Here is a 26,948-nt window from a genome sequence, read left to right as displayed (position 1 = left end):
TGTGTGTGTGGGTGGCTCTGTGTGTGTGGGTGGCTCTGTGTGTGTGGGTGGCTCTGTGTGTGTGTGGGGGGGGTGGCTCTGTGTGTGTGTGGGTGGCTCTGTGTGTGTGTGGGTGGCTCTGTGTGTGTGTGGCTCTGTGGGTGGCTCTGTGTGGGTGTAAATGCAATCGGTCATGCATTTGCGAGCAATTAAGCTATTGGCATTGTAAATGACAATGCCATGTATTTAACGATTAATCTATTGGCAATGTAAATGACAATGCCATTTATTTATGATTTGAAAAAATAAAATGTCATGAGCAATGCCAATAGCTCTACCTTTGATAATGCCGAGACCATTGCATTGTAAATGCTTGTTTCTGTTATCACCCAATTTGTAAATACAAGGCCCATAGGTTCACATGGTGTCCGGCTGCCTCCTCCTCCTCATATGAAGAGGAGAGTCATTTATGGGAGTTTATCTGAAGTGTTCACCTTTGTAGACATTTTCAGTGTACTATGAGAACTACAACGCTTTCCACAACACAGCTTTTTAAGGTCTCTTGTCCTTAGGTGGGTAAAACTCACAGCTTGCTGAACTGGTGACTGGAAAGGATCGCTCCACGCCTTGTACGAAAGATCTTATTCTTTGAAACGAAACAAACTTCTCTCACTCTGGGTGAATGTGTGTTTTTATTGGCATGACATTTAAGGAACTGGGACTATGTAAGCAAGATGGTAGTGGCAATCTAGACTGGCCCATTTTACAGATGGTGTTAAAAATAATTCAAAGTTACGAGGGGAACAAAAATGACGGCCCGTTTTGTTCTTAAGCCACAGCAGAAAGTAAAGTGTCTCAGTTTCCTCTGAGTATCGAGACAACATATGCCAGAAAGGATAACCCTCAGGGGAAACAAATGAGGCCTTCCAGTGTTAGGAATCTTCTATTAGAACGTTCCAGGCAGTCTCCATTTTGGCTTGGGAATGTAGTTCTTAGACAACCGTTCCCGGTGGCTGTCTGCCAAAACCGTTTTTGCTGACAAAAAACCTTAATGTCATCGGCCACAACTATGTCACGAGATTACTAATGTTGAGAAATTATGTTCATCAATTCTGTCAGCGTTGAGAAAAGAAAATGCTGAGTTTGCGTTTGTCTTGCAGAGGTTCGTAGATGATGCAGGGGGCACTGTGACATTACACAACGTTTTTTTTGTCTGAAGCCATTTTAAAGAGCTAAAAAAGGAAAACCTAGGCAAATCTTACAAAGGGGGATGAAAAACCTCCTTCTCAGAGAAGCCGAAACATCATGGAAAAACGATGACCTGGTCATGCTATGTCTCGAAATACAGTGTTTAAAGCCCACAAAGAAAAAAGAACCAGACCTTGGAATAAATACCTTACCTTGCTGGAAGAAGAGTCCCACGTATCTTAAAATGCATTTTTGCATTTTTTGGCTGTGCACCGAATTGCAGAATAATTCACATTGCACTTACAAGAAGAATGAAATAGAAAGCTTTCCTGTTGCCTAAAATTGTCAAAGCGATATCATCTAAAAGCATACTAATGTCGTGAACATGCTAGAACTAGGGATGCTTATCCTAAGGTCCCCTCAATACTTTCTAACTCATGCAGACCAAGAAAAACAAGCATTTGCAATGCACTAGGTCTCGCATTTGTTGGAGTTGGAGCTATTGGCATTGTAAATAGCAATGTTTTTTATGTATGTTTTTGTTTACACTGGGGTGATTAAATAAAGAAAGAAAGTGCACACTATAACATATTATAAGATTTTATAGCAACTGAACAGTAAAACTATGGGTATGTTAACCTGCGAACTTCAGGAAAGTGGCTGGCACCAGTGAGGCGACTGGCACATTGGAGTTCATGTTTCAGTACATATATGTTCAAATGCCCATGACATGGTGTCTATTTTGTTTTAATTTACCATTTAGGCACAATGCAGATGACACACTTGAACAAATTAATAATAAATGCCTGGTGCTTAATGTCGCTCTTAGACTGATTCAGACAACTATACACTTAGGGTGATGCAGGAATGAAATGAGAGTAGACATATACGTGTGTCCAGCAAGTAGCTAAACAACTAAGCTACCCAAGGGCAGCATATATCACACATGACCCTAGATGAAAACAGGTTTCCCTAACCGTCGAGGCCACTGAAAAAGTCAGTCATACGTTGGAAATGTCGAGCTTGTGGCAAACTCTTTTGTGACCCCAAATATATTTCAAGGCCAGCGGCCAGTCACGCCTCCTATCGTTTTTGTGAGTCCCCAATCAGTGTTGCAGTTGCAACATTTTAATGGCTATGGGCCTAATTTATAGTTCAAACTGAAATGTATGCTTTTCTACACAGGCTAGTTTGAATGGATTTATGAAGAAAGCATGTATTCTTTTCCAAAGCAAACATTTCATATCTAAATGCAGAGGTGTGAACGTTTTAGGGATTGCGTGTGTTTACACAAAGAATAACCTTGTTTGACTAAAGGTTTTGAATGTTGCGTGTGTTTTATAGATAGAGTCATGGCACACAAATGCTTCCACCGTCCTTCTAAAATCATCTTGTTAAGCATTCTTCTGTCGGGGCAGCTGCGACTTGCGGGAGTTGGTGAGGGATGCCCGGGGAGATGAGGTGATTTATTACAAACATGAAGAGCGGCGGCTCGAGCCTCGGTAAAAAATGAAAACCAGCAAGCGGAGAGTGAATAAAAAGGAAACAGCAACAACGTTTAATGAAACACACTATGCCCCTCACACTTCTCTACCGCAGCTGAACATGCCTCCTCACCTCTCAAATGGTCTCCTGCCCACCAGCCCTGTGCACTGCTCAGAGGTGTGAACGTTTTAGGGAACGTATGTGTTTACTCAAAGAATAATGAATGCATTCATAAATATTTAACCATTTGCACATTATGAAATAACGAACAGCTCTGTGTTTGCCTGACAGTTGCAGGTATACCAGGGAAGCCACAGATTGTCATTGAAGCTGGTAGCATTTGTCTTTCAAACGTAACACTGATCTCCGGGATGACTTACAAAATACAATTGTGCAAGTTTAGAATTTGGGATGTTGAGCATAGAGTTTGTGATCCTGCATGCTTTTATTCCGGGAGCACTATTTTAATGTGCGTATAGAAAATATACTTTTTTATCAGAGCTTTGAAGTGCCTGCCATGCTTGACTCACGAGCCTTACTTAAAAAACAAACAAAAATAAAGCATGAACAGTATAGATTTAATTTGTTTTACTTTTTTGTAAATCGCTTCTCTGTTTTCCACGTGCTATGGGATAATCGAACTTAAAATGGCTCACTGTAAGGCTTTTTTGTGTAACAAATGGGGGCATCTAATAGCTGTGTTTAGAAACTGCAGTTATACCCATGAAATAAAATGGGCTGGAGGATAACCATGTTTGACTAAAGGTTTTGAATGTAGCATATGTTTTATAGCTAAAGTCATGGCACACATGCTTCCACCGTCCCTCTAAAATCATCTTGTTAAGCATCCTTCTGTCGGAGCAGCTGTGAGTTGTGGGAGGTGGTGGGGGCTGCCCCGGGAGATGACGTGATTTATGGCAAACATGAAGCGCGGTGGACCAGCACAATTCTATCATGCAATGCTGCTGCTCTAGTTTCAGAGGCTAATCCTACAAAGGAGAGTCTCCAGTTACAGACGTAGTTGGTGATCTCCAAAATAAATAAATAAACGCGGCGTGAGAAACACATGGCCCACTGCACGCAATTAAAACAAGTGCGAGCCGAGCGGACGTGAACTGTAGTTAGGCGCCGCTGCTTCGGGACTACACGGAAGTTAGCATAGGATCAACAGCCAACAGAAAGCAAGATAACAACAGCAATGCCACAGGTAAACCAATCGCAAGAGGAAAAACAAATTACACGGAGTTTAAGCCAACATATAGATTACTGTATGTCTCGCTGAGACAGCGCATGCAGTGCACGCACTGCCTAGGCGAGACGTAAAAAAAAGCTGTGTTCGGCTTCCATCTTCATCAGAGGGCCACTCCCCTTCTCCCCTGTTGTCATGTACACAGGCTGAAAAAGAGCACTCACCTGGTTACAGTTTAGCTCTTACCTCGCAGTTGTAAATTGTCGTACATTGGAGCAGCATTTTGTTTAGGTGGTAGCTCTTTACGCTGGTCATGCTGACTGGCTAATGCAATGCGGAAGAAACACCGATGTGGGGGCCACAGTGAAATACGGAAGTAGAATTCTTGTCGATTGAGTGTGTGTATAGCTAATGTTTTCCAAAAGGAACTAGAGTTCTTATTTAGGGTCTTAGCTTTTAGAACTTTTCTCTTTTCAGGAATTCGAAGATATATATGACTAGAGGTGAACTCTTGAGCTTGACCCTTTGCTTACAATTAAAATCACTATTCATACACCCAAAGTATTGTTCTGCAAGGGGAAATGGCTCAACACCTTGTTTCAGCAAAAGTTAAACGCACTGGCTAGTGAAAGCCTGTTCATTCCTGCATCACTGAAGGAACTCTTATATTGTTCTGATAAAGTGAAGTCTGTGATCAAAGGACATCCTTGTATTCCTTATTTCCCCATAAAAATAACTATTTAAAATGTAAATAAAAAACTGTAATATTAACAATCTCATGTTCTTACAGTTTAGGTAGTAAGCATAGAAATGGAACAATACTGATCAGTATGAGAAGTATAGCAAGTAACCAAATTAGAAAGTGCACTAACGTACACACCTAATACAATTATATAAATAAACTGTAAGACAGTATATTTAGCCAAGTACTTGCTAGTTAGGATCCATTTACTGTGTACCATGTACCATTTTTGCACTAGTTAAATAAAATAATTTAATTTGCAGATCCATCTTGGACCAGTTAATAAAAACAATGGGGGTATTAGAAATGCAGTACAAAAAGCAATAACGTTCACACCTGTTAAAAAAGCTGTAAGACAGTACATTTCACTAAATAATTTCTAATTAGGATCCATTCTCTGTGTACCATGTACCATTTCTGCACTAGTTAAATTACATTTGTTGTATTTACCATTCCATTTTGGATAAGTAAATGTAATTTTTTTTTGCCCGCGTCAGCTTGTAGTCAACCGTCTGTATCATCATGCATACGCTTGGCTAGGAAATGACACATGTCATTGCGCCCTTTTTTCTTAAATTTTGTCTGACACTGCATTGAATTGGCAGACAGCATTGGCAAAGCAAATAGGTCCAAAAGATGGGACCTATCTGCTGTGCCAAAGCTTGTTTACATAGATGATATTTTGTCATAATCACACAGTGCCAAAAATTGATGAACATGTTTCACATCAAATGTCTTGTAACAACTTACTTAAAAGCGTATACTAAAGTACGGTATGAGTATAAAAGTAGTAAGAGAATAGCACATGAGGGAGTACTTAAATCCCAGTAGGTACCTGTCATGAGAAAACTGAAACCGTGTTAAGGTGACAAAACAAATCACAGCTGCAGAGAAAAGTGAAAGAGTTACTGCGGCTTACAACGTGCCAAAAGTGTTGCATTCGATCACAGATATCGAAGTTACCCTTACAGATTTTGTGGAGAAGTAACTTTTTGTTTTACAGTTCGTTCATCACTTTTTCAGGGTTGGCCTTAGTTAGATATATGAGAGCTAATTTTCAATAGTTTGTTTTTGTTTAGTTTTTCAGTTGTGTAAGGCGGTGATCCTTTTAGCAATGATAACATTTTTTAAGATGTAAAGTTTTGTGTCATAGTCTAAGTTATTAATATGATATAAAATTGTTGAGAATGAAGGAGGCCGATGGGAGAATAAAGTTTTTATTTGTAATGAATTCTAATCATTTAGTGATTTCCGTTCACCAACCATTTAGTAACAGGCACTGAAAAACATATGTATATGTTAAGATCTGGCTGACCACTTCTCTAACAGGATAAACTGCTTTTGGCATCAAGCCTACATTTAAGAGGTCTAGTGTAGTATTAAGAAAGGAGGGCCTTGAGCAATAAAAACAGTTTAAGCTAAAGCATGTAAAATGAAATCAGGCAAATTTGTGCAAAGAACTTTAATTGCGTGACAAGTTGTTGAATTTAGTGAAGTCCTTAAAGAGGATAAGAAAATGGTTTTCAATTGGGTGGCAGAGCCAAATGGCGATGAAGTAGCAGTTTTGAGATGCCACTCCATGGAACACTAATAGGCATTAGCGTTCCAGAGACTGGCGGAGACAGGGCAGGAATTTTGAGTGGGGCCACAGATGGAGAAAGGCTTGCAGCAGTGAACTGTGCCTGCATCAGCTCTGATGGCGGTGGCTCCCGAACGTTTGCCTGGCCCAAGTCTAAAGAAGATTGAGGGGAGGATGGGCTGGGCACACACTGAAGACAAACACCAGGAGTTGATGAAGCAGGATCTTAGCGGAGCTTGCGCAAGCCAAGAGGAAGGTGTGACTTGATATAGCCGATGAGTCAAAGGCAGGGGGCGCTGAGGCGACGGTTGAAGGAAAGAAGACCTAATGCTACGGCTGAATAGGAGTGATGCTCCTCATTGCCCCACTTCCCCTTGAAGAAAGGCAGCAGTGCTGGGAGATTGTTGGAATGGGGAGGCCACTAACGGAGTTGCCAGTGCAGATAAGGCTAGCCTGGTTGACACTACAGGCCTGGGACTCAGACGGGTCGTGAAAGGCGAGACAAACATGAAAAAATATGGGGGAAGAAGTAAAGTTGATAATAGTTGGCAAATACATCAGCAGATGGGAGTTGGAATGCAGCTGTGCCCTTACGGTGCCTTGTTGAAACGTGAACAATATGCATAGGGGAATTTATGGAAGCCATGGGAGCAAGCTAGTGAGGCAGGAAACAGTGGTGATATAATTTTCAGACATCTTGTGGCCATGGAAGGACGCTGATAGCCCAGTGGAAAATTTAAACAAACCACTTGTTGAATCGGGTAAAAGTCTAACTTTGTTCTTTTATTCCATAGTCCAGTCAGCCAGACACAATAAGAAACTTTGAAGATGAAAGAAGGAATTCAATAACAATGGCCTTGAAAACTGCACCCCAAGTGGGAAAGTCTTCTTGGTGGACCTTGAAAGAGATTTGACAAAAATGTGTGGAAGAGCCTCAATAGTCTTTGATCTGAGCTGGGCAGTGAAGTAGCTAAAACCAAATAAATTCTGCAGAGTATGGGTTCGAGGGTTAACTCCATGGATCCAATCTCTGTCATATTGCTATGACTTTGATTGTCATCCTAGAAAAACAAGTGAAACAGCTTACAGAAAACTTTGGAGAGCTGGAGAAAAGGTCCAGGAGGAACAATTTGAGAACAGGACACCTAAAAGAAAGAGCAAGTAGATGACATGGAGGTGTATTTGTGAACCCTCCTCAGAAAGATTCTACAAAAAAAATGAAGTTCCTATAGGAATAGAAAGAGTGCATGGAGTAGGAAGGAAGACCTCAGACATGAAAGTAAGACCTAGAGACACTGCAGCAAAGTTCTCATTTTATCATATGAAAGAACTGATATTGACGACAGGACGAAGCCAACAACCGTTCCATGTAGCAACGGTAAAGTAATGATTTTTCAAGACCAGGCACCTGCTACACTCGCACAACGCAGACTGTCAGTCAGTTGTTGAGATGTTTAATACTAAATGTATACAGTACAGATGGAAATTTCCAGAAGGCATAATGTTCAAATAGAAGGAGAAAGAACTGGGTTTGAAAATGGCACAAGAAGCAAAGTAAATACTTAAGAGATCAGAAGCCGAGACTGCACCAGACCTGGAATACGGGTAACATCTGCAAGACCACAAAAAGGGGGTGTCAGCCGACTAAAGCACATAAGAATATAAGGCCAATAAGGAGTGTTGCAAATTGCTGAGGACTATTGGATTCTAAACTTCTTTACAACAATGAGAAAGATGTGCATTGATGATGATAGCGGATTTGAAAAGGAAAGATGTGCATTGATGATGATAGCGGATTTGAATAGAAATTGTCTTTGGAGACTCTGTGGAGCAGTTAAAGAGAGAGATGTTTTTGATGCAAAAGAGACAGAATTAATTACATTACGGTTGTGATCTGCTAAAGAAAACCACACATATACTATTTACAGTTTTACAATTCTCCCAGACAACAGGGGGTTACTGAAGGCCAGAGAATGGCCTATGGCATGGTCAAGGCAGACCCTCTTCATACTCATCCAGAGCAAAAATCATCTGGAGGGACACAAAGGGGAGGTTTGAGTATGTTTTGTTGAGAATCATGATGTTGGAGAAGGGAGGAGGATGAGGAGGGAATGAGGACACACAAGTGTGCGAGAAAAGTTCAAGGATTCCAGTAGGTTACATATAGAGATGACACTTGAGAAAACATACAGATGCTAAAACTCCATATATCCAGTGGGATTGAGAGAGGTGGGGCACCCTAAGATGTCATCGATGACCCCCCATGTGTGTGTTGGTGGCAGGGGAGGTTTTAGGTTGGTAGTTATACTAAAAATTAGCAGGGGATAATAACCTATTCTTTGCTCAATAAAAGTTAATCAACAGAGGTTGTAATATGTATTCTTTTAGTTTGTCAAATTTTTTTGCCTAAAGTGAGTGCCCCGTCTAGATCTTGGGCATTCATAAAGACAGGTCTGGCAGAACAGAAAAAGATATCAAACATAACAAGTAACCCATCATCAGTTCCATACTTGGGGCCAGATGTAGGTAATTTCCATTTACCGATTCAAAAATACCGACTCATACCGAATCGGTATTTCTGAATCGGTAAATGGTATGTAGGTAAAAATTCGGTAAAAGTTACCGATTCGGTATGACTCGGTAACCCAAATCGGTAATTACCGAATCGGACAATTCCGAGTCGGTAAATTCCGAGTCGGTGAAACCCAAGCATTCCTATTGGCCTCCTGGCCCATAGGAATGAATGGGATTCACAGAATCGGATAAATCCGATTCGGAATCATCCGAATCGGTAATTACCGAATCGGTAATTACCGAATCGGGAGTTTGAAAAATGCCATGTGAGCCTGTCAACCAATCAGGGACACCCTACACACCCCACAACCAAGGCCCTGAGAAGCAAACCAACAGAACAAACAATTTAGCAGAGGTGAGAGGAGCAGAGCATCCACAGGCAAGCAGTGCTAAAGAATGGAGTCACATGAAGGCCAAAAGGATGGTGGGGAGAGAAAAAGGAAGATCAAGTTCAGCCCAGAGGAACTACAGGTGGCTGTAGAGGAAATTGTAAGCCACTACAGCCAAATTTTCCGGAGACAGTCTCTGCATGTTGCAGAGACTGTGAAGAGGAACATTTGGATTTCCATAAAGGGCAAAGTGAATGCCATTGGTGTGACCCACCGGGAGATTGAGGACATAAAAAAGCGGTGGTACGACCTGCGCATTGTGACAAAAAAAAAAGATTGCAGCCCAGAAAAAGGATGCTGGTGTGACTGGAGGTGGCAGGAGCAAAGCACCAAAGCTGACAGCGATTGAGGAGCTAGTGGAAACCACCATGGAGCCAGAATGCATCCATGGGATAGGAGACCTGGACAGTACAGCAAAAGCTACAAAGAAACAAGGTAAGAGGCATGTACCCTTATTCACAACCATCAACCTGACCCCGTACCCCACTGTGTAAAATCATCACACTGCATAACACCTCATACTTGGTGGCAGCAATGCATCATGGTAGACGTAGTCATGAATACATAGATGCAAACCATCCACCACATGACTCTGGAAGGCATGCCGCACACATCACCAAACACACAATGTGCACTGGGCAAAGGTGTGTAGACTATTTATCTAAGAACTACACACAGATGAACAACAACATTGACCCTATGTCAATTTCATTCCACGGGAGAGTCCTCACGCAGTTCAGCACCACCAAGGGAGGAGAGGGCACCAGCAACTAAGAGAGGGGAGAAAGAGAAGAGAAAATCTGGTCACAGCGCGGTAGAAGGAGGCAACGACACCACCCAGGAAGCCTCATCACCAGACCGACCCACAACACCTGTCCCACTTTCCCCTCTGTTGTTTGGATCTCCTGACCTGTCAAACACACCCATAGCAATGTCCAGGGTGTCCATGCCGGGAGGGGCAAGTAGGCATGAGGAGCCCCCTCAGAGGATCCTGCAAACCTCTGAATCGGAGGATGAGGATGATGTCCCCCAGAAAATTGCACCTGTGGCTGACAGGGCTAGACCACCGATTGCAGCAGGCGCTGCGCGCACCAGTGTTCTTGGCAGGAGGGCACGTGAGGGTGGGGAGGGGCAGGAAGGGGAGAGCATCTTCTGTGGCCTGGAGGGCACAATGGTGAAGGTACAGCACCAGCAGGCCAAAGCACTGTTAGCCATGCATAGGCAGGTTTGCTGCATGAACAGTAAAATGACCAACAAGGGCATAGGCCACATTGCATCGAGTCTGGACCAAATTGCAAAGGGTATTACAGACATCTCCACATACATGGGAGTACTGTCGGATAAGTTGGACAGGGACCATCTACAGCGTGGCAGGGATCGACAGTATATGCGCCAACAAACAAAGGCAATGACCAGATTTGCTACAAGTACGTCACTACTGTGCCGACGCTCTATTTCCATGCAGGATGCAATTGTGCACTGCTGCACAGACTTGACACGGGGCATGGGAAGAGTGACCTCTGCGATGGAGCAGATGCTCAACACTAACACAGGCAATGCTGGTGACACGGGTGTGGAGGAGACAGAGGGGTCAACCAGCAGGAGTGGCTCCAGCACACCAGTTCCGGAGGTGCGCAGGAGCGGCAGGCGCAGCCATGCTGAGTCAGGCCCCAGCAGGGAATCTGAAAGCCAGGCACAACAATCGCGCAATGTAGTGCGTGGACGGAAGCACTGACCTATGCTGCAGATTGACTCAACTGCACACAGTGACGGCAACTGAGCAGGAGCAGCCAGAGACATTGACTATGATTAATGAAGCCTTTTCCCATGTGACAATGATGATGTAGTGAAGATTAAACTACACTTGTTAAACACTACACCTGTCTATGTGTCATACATTACCTAGAAATATCGACGTGCAATTTCTGTCTGTCTCAATCTACCATCTAGTGCTGCTGGTCCTGTTGCCTGGGGCTCTGCATGTTCTTGGTCATCATCGATGTTCTCGTGATGTGTCAACTCCACCTCTGTGCCTTCCTTGGTAGCAAGATTGTGCAAAATGGCACAGGTCACTATTATCTTGCAACACAGGATGGGGGTGTACTGTCGAGCACCTCCACTCTTGTGGAGGCAGCGGAACCTGCTCTTGAGGAGTCCAAATGTTCGCTCCACTACATTGCGAGTAGACCTGTGTGCCACATTGTATCGCCTTTCGGCTCTGTTGGTTGGGTTGAGGTACGGTGTGAGCACAAAGGAACGCAGGGCATATGCACTATCACCTGGGAGGGAATGAGAGGTACATGAGTTACAATCACATTGCACATTCAGCTGCCATTCATTACAGGGTGTGTTACACGTATTTACCTAGCAGATATCCAGCTCCAAAATCTCCAGCAACTAGCCGTGTGTATATTCCGCTGTTCTGGAAAATGTAGGAGTCGTGCGTGCTCCCAGGAAATTTGGCCACTATGTCGGTGATGATGTTGCCTGCATTGCATATCACCTGCACATTGATGGAGTGCGTAGATTTATGGTTTCTGTATATGTGTTCGGTGGCTGCAGGTGGGCATAGGGGAATGTGGGTGCTATCTATGCAGCCTATCACATGCGGGAAGTGTGCCAGTCCATAAAAATCAGTTTTTGTTTTTGCAAGTTCCGCAGGTGTGTCAGGGAACCGGATGTAATGTCCCATTCTCTGCGTCATGGCATCCAGAAACTTCCTGAAAAAACGGGACAGATAGCTCTGGGATACACCTCCTACTGCAGCTATTACACTCTGGTAGCTCCCAGAGGCCAGCAGGTGTAAGCTACACAGCACCTGGACATGGGGTGGGATGGCGTGGGCCCTGTGTGTTGGGTGATCCAGGTATGGGTGGAGGTCCCTTATTAGGTCCATGATGGTCCTGGGGTGCAGCCTGTACCTCTGGAGTATCTCAGGCTCAGTCAATTGGAACAGAGTGATCCTCTGCCTGTATACCTGCTCCTCCCTTTGCCATACCCTCAGACCTGCAGCCTGTAGCCTTCGCCTCCTCGCAATCACATAGAGTGCCGCCATTTTTGCAACACTGTTGCATTTTGGGCCCATTTTTATAGCCTGCACATGGTTACCACCTGCTTTCAGTCCATGGTAAATACCGACTCTTAAATACCGAATTTCATTGAATTCGGTATTTTTGGCCTTTCCTACATCTCGATGGGCTTTTTTTCCGATTTCTTATTTACCGATTCGGTGAATAAGGACTCGGTAAATAAGGTATCGGTAAATACCGATTCGGTAAATATGTATTCAGAAAATACAGAATCTGTATTTTACCGATTCATATTTACCGATTCGGTATATTTTTGACACCTACATCTCTTTTTCTCAATACCGGTCGGTAACGGCCGATTTTACCGATTTTGGGCCGTTACCGACCGGTATTTGGCTACCTACATCTGGCCCTTGGTGTCTTAAACGACTGTGCCCAACATAAATTATGGTATACATCTCATAATTATCATGTGACTACTTATTGTGAGAGGCCAAACCAGGGTGTGTTAAAGATGTAACCTCTCTTTTCCCCATGGGATGATAGTGGTTGATGTGAAACAATATTTGGTTTGATGTCTAATAGCAGTAGCACCTCTTCGATAACCCTTCAGTTGGGGGAAGTCAAAGCCCCCCAGTACCGTTTCTTTTTGAGTATAGGTAATGACATTTTGGGTTTGCAGCTTTGTTCCTGAAGAAGCTATCTACATATAGTTTTCAAATTCCAAATATAATTTATTCAGACAGAAAATTGGTAGATTGAACATTCATATATACATTGGGACAGAATATACATTTTAATAGTGCTAAGTTTTGCCCACATGGACAAACCCAGACTGTTCTCTCCATCAGTGTCTTGGAGATGACCCAGCATTTTTGTAACATTTGATGGGATTATGGAACAAACATTTTGGTTACAATTTATGCCCATATAAGTTATTTATTTGCTCTGTTGACCATACACATTACCTGAAAACTAAGTTCTTTTGAGTGGCTGCTGATGAGAGTGAGGCATTATTTTGACTTCGACCAATTAATGTTGGATCTTGGAAGTGAACCAGAGCTTGTTGGAAGAAGAGAGGATCACTAGCATATCATCTATAAAGAAGATACTGTTGGAAGGGATTGAACTGGTGTAGTAATAAATCACTACCAATTAATAAGTTCCAACGTTAAGTTTATTGTCATGAAAATAACAGGTGCTTCCAGCTTGGCGGCAACAGCTTAATCACAACGTTCTAACCCACACTCCGGGATGGAGCGCGGTTCATACCAAGAGGTCAGGGAGAGGAGGGGTGAACGGGGAGGGAGAGGAGGAGAGGAAGATTACAACACACCTCCCTCCTTATGAAAAGATAGAGAGAAAGTGTGCAGGGTGGATATACGCAGGGAAGACTGGGGAGGGGGAAAATGCGTATGTGGTCCCAAGCCAAGTTCTGTATCGATGGGGTGAGTGGCCCTATTCTCATATACAATTGCAGAGATATGGTAGGACTCTTTAAAACATTAATGGAAGAACAAGAATAATAAACAGGTTGCATTTCCTATGTTAATCAACTGTAACTGTCATGTGCATTTGAAATATTTACGATGACGCATTTCCAGCGTTAAACAACAGTAAAAGTCTGGTGCCTTTAAAAATTCAGAAAAGGAGTAAGAAGGCTATGCAGTTACTTTGTCAAACTTTAAGCAACTGGAACAGTCTGGAACCAACGGGGAGTGCCAATCATAACGATGGACGAAGCTAATCAGTGTATGCATTGTGTAACACTGCGGGCATCCTCATGTTGGTGGAAACAAAACATCACCACCTTTTCCCATTTAGCTCTCCCTTGTCCAAGCTTACTACTCCGTCTATTTCTCCCTGGGATTCCAAACTCCTACTGATGGAATTACCATCCCTTACCGGAAGATTTAGAATGGCTGTACAGTCCTTTTCTCTGGGCCGTAGCTTGTGCCCGGACGCACCCCTAAGGCTACCACTGATGAAACCCACTTCCGTTTCCATGTACTTATCAATACCAGGACCGGGCCTTCTTCTGCTCCCACTTCCTTGGTCATGACTATTATTGCCATCTTTGTCGCATTTGGTTTTAGACAGCCCCCGATCATTTGCATGAGTCTCCTCAGGCTTGAGTGTGTCCTCCTGTTCCCTCTTGGGTTTGCCATACACGAAATCATACGTGTCTCCTGAGCCCTTGCACTTCGGCTTCTTCCACATACCATAATCTGGACCCCTCTTCCCTTCCTTGACTTTTAGTGGGGATCCTTTTAGGTCTCTCGGCTTTATGTTGCACTCCCTTTCCATCATTCCATACTCGATCCCTTGTATGTATTCATTTTTTATTTCTCCTTTAGACTCGATGTATCTTGCACCTCTCACTCTTTCTAGATCACAATTGTCCTTATGCTCCTCTAACCACTTGGGTTGGAACCCATCCGGCTTCATTCTGTGCTGCATCACTTTGCAAATGGACTGGTTGGTTTTATTCATCTGCCATCCTCTTTCTTTGGTTGTGGTATCTACACTCACCACCATACTTCCCAATTTTCCAACCGTCTTCACTTTTTGTTTACTACTGTCCATTCTCTCTGGTTTCTTACGTATTTCTCTTTCCTCCGCCTGGCTTTGATATGTGTTTTTTTTCTTGTTGTGTTCATCCCTAATAGCTTCACTTTCCCACTTCTTTTCCTTTGCAGTATTTTCAAATGCTGCCGTAATCTTAGGTGGTTGCATGCGAACGTTAACAGTTTCTCCTCTGGTATTTTGTTTGCTTTGATATCCTGCCAGCTCATTCCTGTGTCCTTTTATTCTTTTTTCCCATGAAATCCTCAACTTCTGTTGATCTCTCCACCCTAGCGTGTTGATACTACTTCTCGTTATGTATATAGTACTCCTCGTATTGTTTTCTTTATAAACTACATCCATGACTTTGTAACCAATAATCTGTATATCCTCCCCTGCATATGTTTGCAGGACTGCGTTGGCCTCTTTTAGTTCATTGCCATATTTTTTTGCAAATTTTCTGTCCCAATCTTTTTTGCTTACCATGCTATATCTCGAACCAGTGTCAGTAATCATTTCTGTCTCAACTTCTTCTATTAACACAGTGCATCTCAGAGCTATCTTGCTGGCACTGACATCCTCTTTGCCCTCCATTCTTTCCTTAAAACTTTCATCCATATGTGCCATTCCACTAGTGGCTAGTATATAATATTCGTCCCACACGTTTAGAATATTCTCATACATGTTTCTATCAGTACCTGACATGAAAACCTTCTCCATGTTGTGATACATTTTCCTTCCACCCTTACCTAAGCTGTGGAGTAGAATTTCCGCTTTGGCTTCCGGTGACAAGGATGCTACTTCTTCTTCCAAAACGGACAAATAGTTTTCAAAATACACTTTCCACTCCCTCCACTCTGCAATGTTTTTATTAACCTCCTCCATGAACGGCTCAGGTGGAGGGAGATTGTACTTTCGGCCCCACTCCATGTTGGGTGTGCTGCACTACCTCTTCTCTTCCCCAGAATGTGCCACCACTACACAAATGCGGCACTACAGTACCCACACTGATCACTACTGAGCACTGTTATCTATTTGCCACATTGCCCCAGGGGCCCTTAAGGATATCAAGCACTTGCGTTAGATCAATATGAATATTATCGAAGAGATTCCAGGAGGACCGCTCAGGTGACCCTTCCGAAGAATGTCAAGGAACTAATAAACTCTGACTGGATACCGAAATGGGATGGTCCGGTTATGGGCAACTAAACACAGAAGGGTGAATCTTGATGGCAAATACTGGACTGTTTTGACTGTGTGCGTATTGAAAAGAGGCTTGAGAAATGAAAAGAGACATGACTGTAATTCACACTGCCTCGCAATGAGATACTCGCAGGGTGCTGGGTACTTCTCACTATTACCCACTGCAAACCCCACGTTCCTTAGAAGATTCCCTTAAATTATCGTTGCGCAACCTGAGTCCTGATGCTTTAATAAATCAACCGCCTGTCCTTAAGGCGATCGCCTCCAAGCGTCGTCCTCGCCTTCACACTCTCCACCTTCGCACCAAACTGCCCCGTCAGACATGCGACTTGGAATGACACACACCTCCTTAGAATGGAACCAATACACCTTTAACAACTGAGGACTGGTCGGAAGCTAGGTGCCCGGCACGACACCCGAAATTCAATTCCTACTCCTTGACAGATTTTCCCTGTTGCAGATGCACTAGGATAGAGACAGGGATCCTGCGTCTGAACTCTAATGGGGTGCTACCACTGATAGGTGATCACTTATTATATCACCTCACCTCCTTTGCTCCCTTAATATTAATTTCCTATATTTATTTGACTTCAAAGAATTCACCTCAGGGAGACGACCCCCACTGACCCTTGTACAGTTTACTTTTTCTCTCCTCCTCAATAATCACTGACAATTTGGTCACTCAAGGTATTACCCAAGTTAATTTTCGATCACTGGAACCCAAGCTCGCTAAACTTTATGTTCCTGAAATATTTTCTCAATGCAGCTACCATATACTGCCACTGTGCAACTTCATACGTTTTCCACACCGTACCTTCCGTTGAACGCTCCTCCTAGCGTTTCGGTGGCTCCCTGCAATTAGGTAGTACGGCTGAGGTTACTCCTCTTCACCACTCAATGAAATATTTTCTTAATGCAGCTACCATTCACTGCCCCAGTACAGCTTCATTCGTTTTCCACGCCGTACATTTCTTCGAACGCTCCCCCTAGCGTTTCAATGACTCCATGCAATTATGCAATACGGCTGAGGTTAATCCTCCTCACACTTAATATAAAATTATTTCAAATTCACTGAGGCCGATAATTGCTCGCCTCTATGCTTCTGAGGTTATGGGTTAACGACTCCCCAATGCTGACCTTCACTCACGACTCACAGTCTTAGCGCTCACCTCACTGCCGTTTCTTTCAAATGGACTGCGTACCTTTCTCCACTCCTTTCTCCTCACGCAGCTCCAATGGCTCCCCTCACTGACCTGTGCAACTCGCTCGGGAACCACATGGAGTGCCTTCCGTTTCAACTGCCCTCTCCACACAACAGCGGAAGAGCGCAAATTACGAGTTCCTCCTTCCAAAACGCATCCCCTGAACCGGAGCTTCCCGTCGACAACTCTGCGCTGGGTCTGAGCAAGACCTGCTCCGACTTCTTCACCGAAAGGCTTTTCGCTTTTAACCACAGGCTGGCTGTCCTCACTAACCACGGAGGGGACTCAGCATGGTGTCGAGTAACATCTCCTCACCCGGAACGGAAAACCACCGCCTGGAGTCCTCCGCTTTACTTTTTTCTTTATTCCCTCTTAACTTCACCTGAAGGGTTAGGCAAGCGAAGTCCTCCTTCTACTGCCCCTTTTTCAGGGCCGGAACTTCCCGTCGACGACTCTGCGCGAGATCGGAACAAGACCTGCTCCGTCTTCTCCTCACGAGAGTTCCCTGCTTCTCGCCCACAGCATAACAGTCCTTCCAAACCACGGAGGGGACCGAGCTTGGTGCCGATGAACGTCTCTTTACGGCCTGGATCAGAGCACCGCTGCCTTGAGTAACACGCTTCACCTCAACATCGACGGTTTAACTCCTTGTCTCCGTTCTCAACCGGCCTCGAGGTAGACCGAATTATTTTTTTTTTCATAAACTGGGTGAGACTTCCTTGTAGCTTTGCTCCGCTCAAGCGTCAAATATATCCAGGGGAAAACACCACACTGACCCTGGCTCAGTATCCCGTCCTCGTCGCCATAAATGTAGTAATAAATCACTACCAATTAATAAGTTCCAACGTTAAGTTTATTGTCATGAAAATAACAGGTGCTTCCAGCTTGGCGGCAACAGCTTAATCACAACGTTCTAACCCACACTCCGGGATGGAGCGCGGTTCATACCAAGAGGTCAGGGAGAGGAGGGGTGAACGGGGAGGGAGAGGAGGAGAGGAAGATTACAACAACTGGTCTTAGTTCATCTTGGGGTAAAATTGAAATAAACTCCCTAATTATAATTGTAACTTTAGGAATGCCCAGAGATATCTGTAAAATGTGTTGTCCTCCACGCTAGAGGGCTGGCAACACAAACCTTCCTTTTCATCTGGTCAAACGTTCGGCTCTTTTTGTCTTGAGCAGTGGTTGAGCAAGAACCTGTTTAATGTCCAAGTCTGCAGGCTGTCACATGAACTAAAAATAACTATTGTGTATGCCATCTTGAAGGACAAAACAGGGGTTGTCTATGGGTGAAGCTGACCTGGCACAAGGATTACAGCACTATGTGGGGTTTAACAAGACTCGAGCATCACAAAAGAAGTCTGAACAGCGGCCACAAAACACAGAAATAAGAGAACCTGCACAACTGCTCTCCACTTCGATTCCTCAAAGGACATCATTTTGTCTGAGCGCGTAAGAAGTTTTGAATGTGAATAGCTGATATTTTATGTATTTATTCTTCCCAGTGCTGATTTAAAATTGTGATATATTCAGAATTAAAAATAGTTTTACGTGTACTCCTCCACCTCTATGCAGATAGTCTTCATAGGTAATGGGGCAACCGTGAGTTTCAATCCATAGTATTACTGAATCTGAATGAAACCACATGAATATCCCCTCGATGACTGGGGCCTCTACATTTATGATCACCTGAACATCTGGTTTCTTCTTGCTATGAACTACCACCACATTGTTGAGAAGTAAGACCAGGATGTCCAAACACCGATCAAATGGAAGGTCAGATGGGCGATTGTGTCTCTTTGGGCAGGAGAAGGGATGTCAGAGAGTTTTCAGTTGATCCAGTGGAACACTGATATTTTTTGTGAGGGCTCAGCGGGAGCCCCTCAAGTTTTTTCCTTGGTAGTAGTTACAATGGAATGGTCCACAGAGGAACGCAGATCCAATGCCCAAAGCAGTATGCTCTGTCACAAAGTCTGTTTTTCCTGTATCGTAGAGTAGAAATTAAACAGGCAGTTGTAGTGTCTGCCTGTAACTGGCCTCTTACAGAGTATAACATGTTCGATTCATTACTAATGTGTGGCTTTGCCTCTAACGTTTTCCGGTCTAATTCTGTATCCTTTTCATCTTGGCAGTGCTCGGAATCATGCGGCGGAGGGGCACAGGAGCGACTGGTCACCTGCCCAGAGTTTGGACGCTGTGATGACAGTGCACGACCAAACAACACAAGACCATGCAACACTCACCCGTGCACCAAATGGGTTGTTGGTTCTTGGGGACAGGTGAGACACCTCGACTTGTATTTATTTTTTGTGTTTCTAATAGTACTGCATGCTGTCTAGGGAACTTCTTCAGAAAAGCGGTAGTACATTGTGTGATATAAATTCTTCAGAAAACTGAAAGAGCGTAGAAATACAGGCTTCGTGGTAACATGCATTCAGGTAGAAAACACAAGAATTTTTGTTGCATTTTACTTCATTATGCCCCAGTCATATACTTAGAACATATCTTCAGTGGTAGGATTGGTAAAAGAACCAGTTTTTAACTGAGTGCCAACATCGGATGGGGGCAGGGGGGTTGTACTGTAATACTGTAAGCGTAGCATCATGTGCATTTGTAGCTTTGATTATTATCTGCTTTGAATGTGGGTTAGTTTATGAAGAACAGTGATTTTGTCTGTGTAATCTACTGGATCTTAGGGCCATGCTCTTAATGCATTGTTGTATAGTGTTAGTATTTGAGACATTTGTCCCATCATGTTTTATGGAACACTCAGGCCAACATTTTACATCAACTGCATTATTATGCAAGAAAATTGATCTCCTTCGGTTTCAGAGAAAACATAGACTATATTATGTCTGTGTCAAAGTGAGCATGTTTCTATGATATCTCTATGATCGTACGAGGAGGGATTCCCTTTAATAGTAAGAGTTTGGTCAGTCAAAGGTTAATAATAACTCAGAATCCTTTATTTATGTTGAACATACTTGCATACATATAACATCCTTTTTACTTTAAACTTGTATATCCGTCTTGTCTGCATCTCTTACTCCATTCGCCACCCAGTCAGTCACAGCTATTAAATGTAGGCCTATTTTGTGCAACACCTGGATACATTATTTTTGGGGAGCTAGGTGCATGCTGCAAAGCCTGGTCTGATTCTTCATTCCATGAGCTTGTCCCACCATGGGCACCTGGAGATGTTCTTGTAATGTTCTAGAGCATGGATATATGTTTAGTTGTATCAATCTAATTGATATCAGCGAGTCTTAATAGATCCTTAGTTTCATATATGTGTGCAACCCTGGAAAGCTTTGCTAGATCAATGTTTTTCACTGGAAATAATTCATAATTGAATGATTTTGTGGCCATGTTCTAAAATTGTTCTACACTAAAGAACCTTCCTGGATGCATGGCTCATGGATGAATTGCACATTGGAAATCCATTATATGTTCCTGAATGCACTGGCATGTTTTGTTCTGTAGAGTTATCATAGGTCTTGGACTTTCTGAGATTATTCTACTTTGGAGAAGCTTGATAGGTTCATGGTTTAATGAACCAGTTCCACAGAGGTGAGCATTGAGGGACCCATGAAGCCATAGCCCACTTCTAGAGTGATGAGCATTCATACATCCATAGTTTAAAGCAAAGCTTCCATAGATTCATTATTTCATAAACTAGTTCCTCACTGGAGAGCCTCGATGGATCCACTGTTTCAAATAAATTCCTATTTGTTAGCCTGGATAAATTCACAGTTTCAAAGGCCTGTGTTACACCAGAGGCCCTTGATATAGGTGGTTTTGTAAGCTTCTTACTCTCTGCAAAATGTTTACATAGTCATGGTTTCCTAGATCTGTTATTCAGAGCTGAGGGCTGATAGATCTGTACTGTCACTGATTGGTTTTATCCTGGAGAACCTTGACAGGTGGGTCTCCAGCTGTGGGACTTTCCCAGATTCATGAGCTGTGAAATTCTTCTGTCAGGTGAGATCATAAAGCTCTACATTCAGATGATTTCAGGGGACCGCATTCATAAGATATTTTAGATGTACTCTCTGCCACTTCAACATGACACTTCCATTGGTAGATACTGCAGGACATTAAAGCCAGCATCCCATAGCAAAGGGAGAATATTTTTGTCGCCAGGCTTCATAAGAAAGGCTCTCAGTCCGATGAGCTATCAGAGCAGAGTTCTAAAAATAGCAATTTGAATAGATCCTTAAGGGTAGACTTCAGACCCAGAGGAAGAAGGTAGCCATGAAATAGTCCTTATTCTCTTCCGACATAGTGGAAGTGGCTATCGCTCCTCAGCGTGAGGTCTTAGCGAGACCTGCCTCCCGCTCTTCCTCTTATGTGCACTGCTCCAGCTCGTTGTGTACACCATCTAAAGTGCCTTCAGCATTGCACAAGCAGGTGCCAAAAACATTTGTTTGTTCTCCTTAAGGTGGTATTCAATGAATTTGCCTACAGTACTGGAAAATGTAGCATCAGAACATTGCTGGCCCGGGACTCCTTTCCAAAGTATCTCCCCCAAAATCTGAATACAAATCAAAGCTCGTCCAATATCATACTCGGGGACCTTCGGGTACTGATAATGATGGATACTGATACCCCTCATTCCACATCTATGGATAATTGAGATGTTACTTAGTCTTAGGGAAGGTTTGGAAGCATTTGAATGTACTTTGTGTTCCCTTCCAGGTCATCTCCAGCCAAATAATTTCTTTCTTTTCAAACCTTAAGCAGAGTGTTGCAGTTTAGAAACCTCTTCAGTACATATCGTTGCTGAAGGCACCTTTGCTTTCAAAATGTGCATTGCCTCTAGTATCAGGTATCTTGGAGCCTACAATGTTCATTACTCAGACAGCGCTTCAGGAAAACTTTGCCTGTCTCGTTGGGAGAAAACACACAAAGCTCCTAAATCAGATCATTTACCCTTCCATTATGTTCTTTGCCAGTGATGACAGTCATGAGGCAAGTTACTTTGGGTTCATCCAGTTGAAGGCACCTGGAACCAGGGGAGCTCATGGGAGAGGTGAGTGAACCTGACGACCTCTTTCCTCCTGAGAAAAAGGAGAAGAATGCAAGCAGTAGGCTCCATGGACCTATGTAAACCCAGATCTGGCTCCTGACAAGATATGGGTGGGCCACTTCCAAATGAATTAGTGGGGGGCAATGCTGGGAACAAATTGAAGAGAAAAATGAATTATTCCCATAAGGAGCAATTTCACTACTGATTTGCATAAGGAGAGCCTTTGTCTAGAGTGGCACAGTGGGCACAAAATAGTGGGTTGGAATGCTACCCAGAGTAATTGGCAGAGATTAAGACAATTTGCAAGCATTCCAATCATCTTTTGTGTGCTTGACGTAACACTCTAAATGGCTAACGGTATGTCCAGACATGGGTACCTTGTACTTTCTCAGTGACGAAGCCTAACAAGGCGAAACCAGTCTGGGCTTGATTGTGTTTCTGTCCGGGTATCGCCTAGCAGTCCAGGATGGGCTGTTCCCATGAGGTGCTGGGTAAGCACTGATTTGTATAAGGCAGCGCTCTGTATAGAGTTGCACAGTGGGCAAACAACAATGGGTTGGAATTCTACCCAGAGTGATTGCCTGTGGTTTGGACTATGTGCAAGCGTTCCACTCATCACTGTTTGTGAGTTTGATGGAAGACCCTAAGTAACCATGGTAATGTCCAGACATGGTTTCCTTGCAAGCTGTGCCACTGAATGAATTAATGAATGTCATTTATAAAGCACACAGCTGCTTCAGAAGACGTGTCCTGGTGCAAATTAGCCTGTAACAGGAACAGGAACTTAGAGCTCCCTGAAAGAGGAGTTTTTAAAGATGCCTTGAAAGCCTTTCCTGTATCTAAATCTCTGAGCACTTTAGAAAGCAGCATTTTGCTGTCAGATAGGCGAAGGAACGTACCCCCAGTCTATCCTTATGTATCTTAGGAGTACACATTAGACCCTGATTGGAGGAGCATAAGGTCCTGCTTGAGTCATCCTGCTTGGGTCACCTTTGTAAATAGAGAGGGCCAGAATGATGTAAAACCCAATAAGTGATGCTCAGGACTTATACATTACCCTTTGTTAGCTCGCAAGCCAGTGTGTAATCTTCCAAGTTTTTCCTGGTGGAATGTCATCTGGGACATTTCAAGATAAGATGAATAGCGTCCTTTTGTCCTAGTTGTAATTTATTAAGCAGTCCACCTAGTAGTCCAAGATACAGGGATTTCGCATAGTCCAGCATCGCTGTTATCACAGCATGAATCGCCATCTTGCGAGAGTATTATTTCTCACCTTTAGTTTAAAAGATAGTTTGTTATCAAATATTACACCTAGGTTTCTTATCTCACCTACAGGAATCAGAGAAGGAACCAAGTCATCTGGCCACAGTAGTTTGGCTGCAGGAGAGTCTGATGCTCCGATGAACAGAATTTCAGATTTATCTGAATTCAGCTTTAGAAAGCTTTGTTTCATCCAGTTCAATACGGCGGTCGAACAGTTCAAAGCGTTTTCCACCACTGCGCTATACATTTGTTGAAAGGAAAGCATCAGCTGGGTGTCATCAGCATAGAAAACAAGATTAAAACCCCAGATCTCCACTAACTAACCCAAAGGTGCTAGATAAATGTTGAATAGTGTGGAGTTTAAAGAGGAACCTTGTGGAATACCGCAACTCATTTTCTTAAAAGTTATATGGGAACAGTAGAAGGTGTACAGCCTGCTCCCTGTCCAATAAAAACGATTTGAGCCACTTATTGGCCATGTTGGTAATGCAAGCAGCTCTTAGCTGGTCCAGCAGAATCACATGAAAGACTGTATCGAACGCGGGTGAGAGGTCCAGCAAAATGGCCACTGTTTGTTTACCTAAATCTCAATTGAATTCGAAAAATTATGCCAACTCGAGAAGTGTTGCCTCTGTACTATAGCCTTTATAAAAGCCAGATTAGGAAGGATGAAGAAACTTATTATATTCGATTAAGTGCGAAATCTGAGAATTTACTAAATGTTCTAACATTTTATCCACAACGGGAAGGAGGGAGATTGGTCTGTAGTTACTAATACAGGAAGAGTTTGAATGAGCTTTTTTTAACAAAGGTAGGACCATAACCTTTTTCAATGATTTAGGGAAGAGGCCCATTTTTAATGATTGATTAATAGCATATTGATTTGTTTGCTAAACACTGATGACGCTAACTTTAAAATACTAGAAGGGCAAGGGGCAAGAGGAGATCCAGATTTTGCTGAAGGCAGAGCCTTTTTGGTTTCTTCCAAAGAGATGCTCTCAAATTCTGATTATACATATCTGTCTATAGGAGGTGAAGCTTCTTGACAAAGATCAGGACCAAGAGCATTATTATCAGTAGATTACACTTCTTGACAGAGCTCAAGATCAAGGGCTTTATTGTCCAGAGCAAGACTCAAGTAAATGTTAGTAATCTTCTCCTGAAAAAAGGTCTGAGAGATTGTCGTATAGGTCCTCAGTTGCTTCTACATTTGGTTTAGTAATGGTTGGAGGAAGAAAAGATTTTAATCTCCAAAAAATAGCTTTGGTCGAATTACAGCATTATCAATTAGGTCTGAGATGGTATTCAATCTCGCATGAAGCATTTTCTTACGGAAAAACAGTACCAATAAAAAGGAACTATGTAGTGGGTGGACAAGGTAACTGGATAAGGAGTATTACAAACCAGATAGGTCAGATTAGAAAAAATTAGATCCAGCGAGTGTCTCTTAATGTGAGACAGTGCCCTATTTTTGGGTCTCACCTACGCAGTGCGCATGCGCTACTTAAGGGGACCTTTAGCCATCGCTCCGGACTTTTGCCTAAACGCGTGCATGTTTTCCATTAATTTGTATTGCAACTCGTGCACGTTTCGTGTTTCCCTTGCACGAGCGAGCAGCGGCGCCATCTGTTTTTAATTATCTTGATTACGTTTTCAAAACAGATGGCGCCGCTGCTCACTCCCACAAGGGAAACGCCAAACGTGCTCGAGTGGCAAAACAACCCAATGCAAAACATGCCCGCGTTTAAGCAAAAGTAAACGCAGTTCATGTCTGGTCCCTGTTACCATTCAGAGACTGCTTGTTGTTTCTAATATTCGGCCTCTTTCTCTTCTCCCATGTGCCCTCTTCGGGATCCTCCTCTCCTTCTGCATTCTGCCAGCACCCTCCTACCCAATAGTCATCCACCACGACATCCACCACCACGTCCACCACCACGTCCACCAACACCACGTCCACCACCACCATGTCCACCACCACCACGTCCACCATCACCACCACGTCCACTACCACCACCACATCCACCACCACCATGTCCACCACGTACACCACCACGTCCACCACCACGTCCACCATCACCAGCATGTCCACCACCACCTCTTCCACCACCATGTCCACCACCACCACCACCACGTCAACCACCACCATGTCCACTACGACCACTGCGTCCACCACCACCACGTCCACCACCATCACATCCACCACCACCACGTCCACCACCACGTCCACCACCACCACGTCCACCACCATGTCCACAACCACCACCACTTCCACCACCACGTCCACCACCACCACCACATCCACCACCACCATGTCCACCACGTCCACCACATCCACCACCACCATGTGCACCACCACGTCCACCACCACATCCACCACGTCCACCACCACATCCACCACCACCACGTCCACTTCCACCATGTCCACCACCACCACGTCCACCACCACCAAATTCACCACCACCACCACCACGTCCACCACCACCACATCCACCACCATGCCCACCACTACCACCACCATGTCCACCACCACGTCCACACCACCACCACGTCCACCACCACCACCTCGTCCACCACGTCCACCACCACATCCACCACCACGTCCAACATGGCCACCACCATGTCCACCACCATGTCCACCACCACATCCACCACCACGTCCACCACCACCACATCCACCACCACCACGTCCACCACCACCACGTCCACCACCACACCCACCATCACCACGTCCGCCACATCCACCACCACTACCACGTCCACCACCTCCACCACATCCACCACCACTATATCCACCACCACATCCACCACCACGTCCACCTCCACCACGTCCACCACGTCCACCACCACGCTGTCCACATCCACCACGTCCACATCCACCACCACCACGTCCACCACCACCTCCACCACCACCACTTCCACCACCACCTCCACCACCACGTCCACCACCACCACCTCCACCACCACCACTACCACGTCCACCACAACATCCATCACCACTACGTCCACCACTACCACCATGTCCACCACGTCCACCACCACCACCATGTCCACCACCACCACATCCACCACCACGTCCACCACTACCACCACCACATCCACCACTACCACCACCACATCCACCACCACGTCCACCATCACCCGTGATGGGTAAAGTGTCACTGGATGGCAGGGGTAATAGGAGTGTCAACCCCGGCTGTACATGGGACTTGTAAGGATGCATTGGGTGTGAGAAGACAGGAATAGGGGCCAGAAGTATTTCACCAGAACCAAGATACATTTTGAAGAGGCACAATGTCACAGGGGCTCCTGTAAAAGCACTTGCAGCATCTCTACCTCACAGTGGCATTCCTGCACGAGCCACTCACTCAAAACAAGCATTGGCATATCCAATAGGTCTCGCCTCTGGGACCTTATAAGTGTTTAGCTATGCAACACTTGATGTTGTTGCACCAAGGATGTTGTGCTGGATAACTAAACATTTATAAGGTCCCAAAGGTGAAACCTATTGGCTATGCCAATGCTGGTTAAGAGG

At 44.2% G+C, this 26,948-nt stretch overlaps 1 protein-coding gene across 1 annotated transcript in view; it reads left to right on the top strand.

Annotated features, from left to right (window-relative positions):
- The window catches only part of ADAMTS7 (ADAM metallopeptidase with thrombospondin type 1 motif 7), a 625,092-nt gene that overhangs the window by 515,692 nt on the left and 82,452 nt on the right, over positions 1-26,948 (top strand). The window contains exon 22 of the mRNA XM_078682968.1: positions 19,257-19,403. Coding sequence (XP_078539094.1) covers positions 19,257-19,403 — 147 coding nt within the window. The remainder of the gene's footprint in view (positions 1-19,256; positions 19,404-26,948) is intronic.

The sequence above is a fragment of the Lissotriton helveticus genome, chromosome 3_1 (genome assembly GCF_964261635.1).
Source record: "Lissotriton helveticus chromosome 3_1, aLisHel1.1, whole genome shotgun sequence".
Lineage (NCBI taxonomy): Eukaryota > Metazoa > Chordata > Amphibia > Caudata > Salamandridae > Lissotriton > Lissotriton helveticus.
The sequence above is the reverse complement of the archived record's forward strand: the minus strand, read 5'-3'. Positions and strand labels throughout refer to the sequence as shown.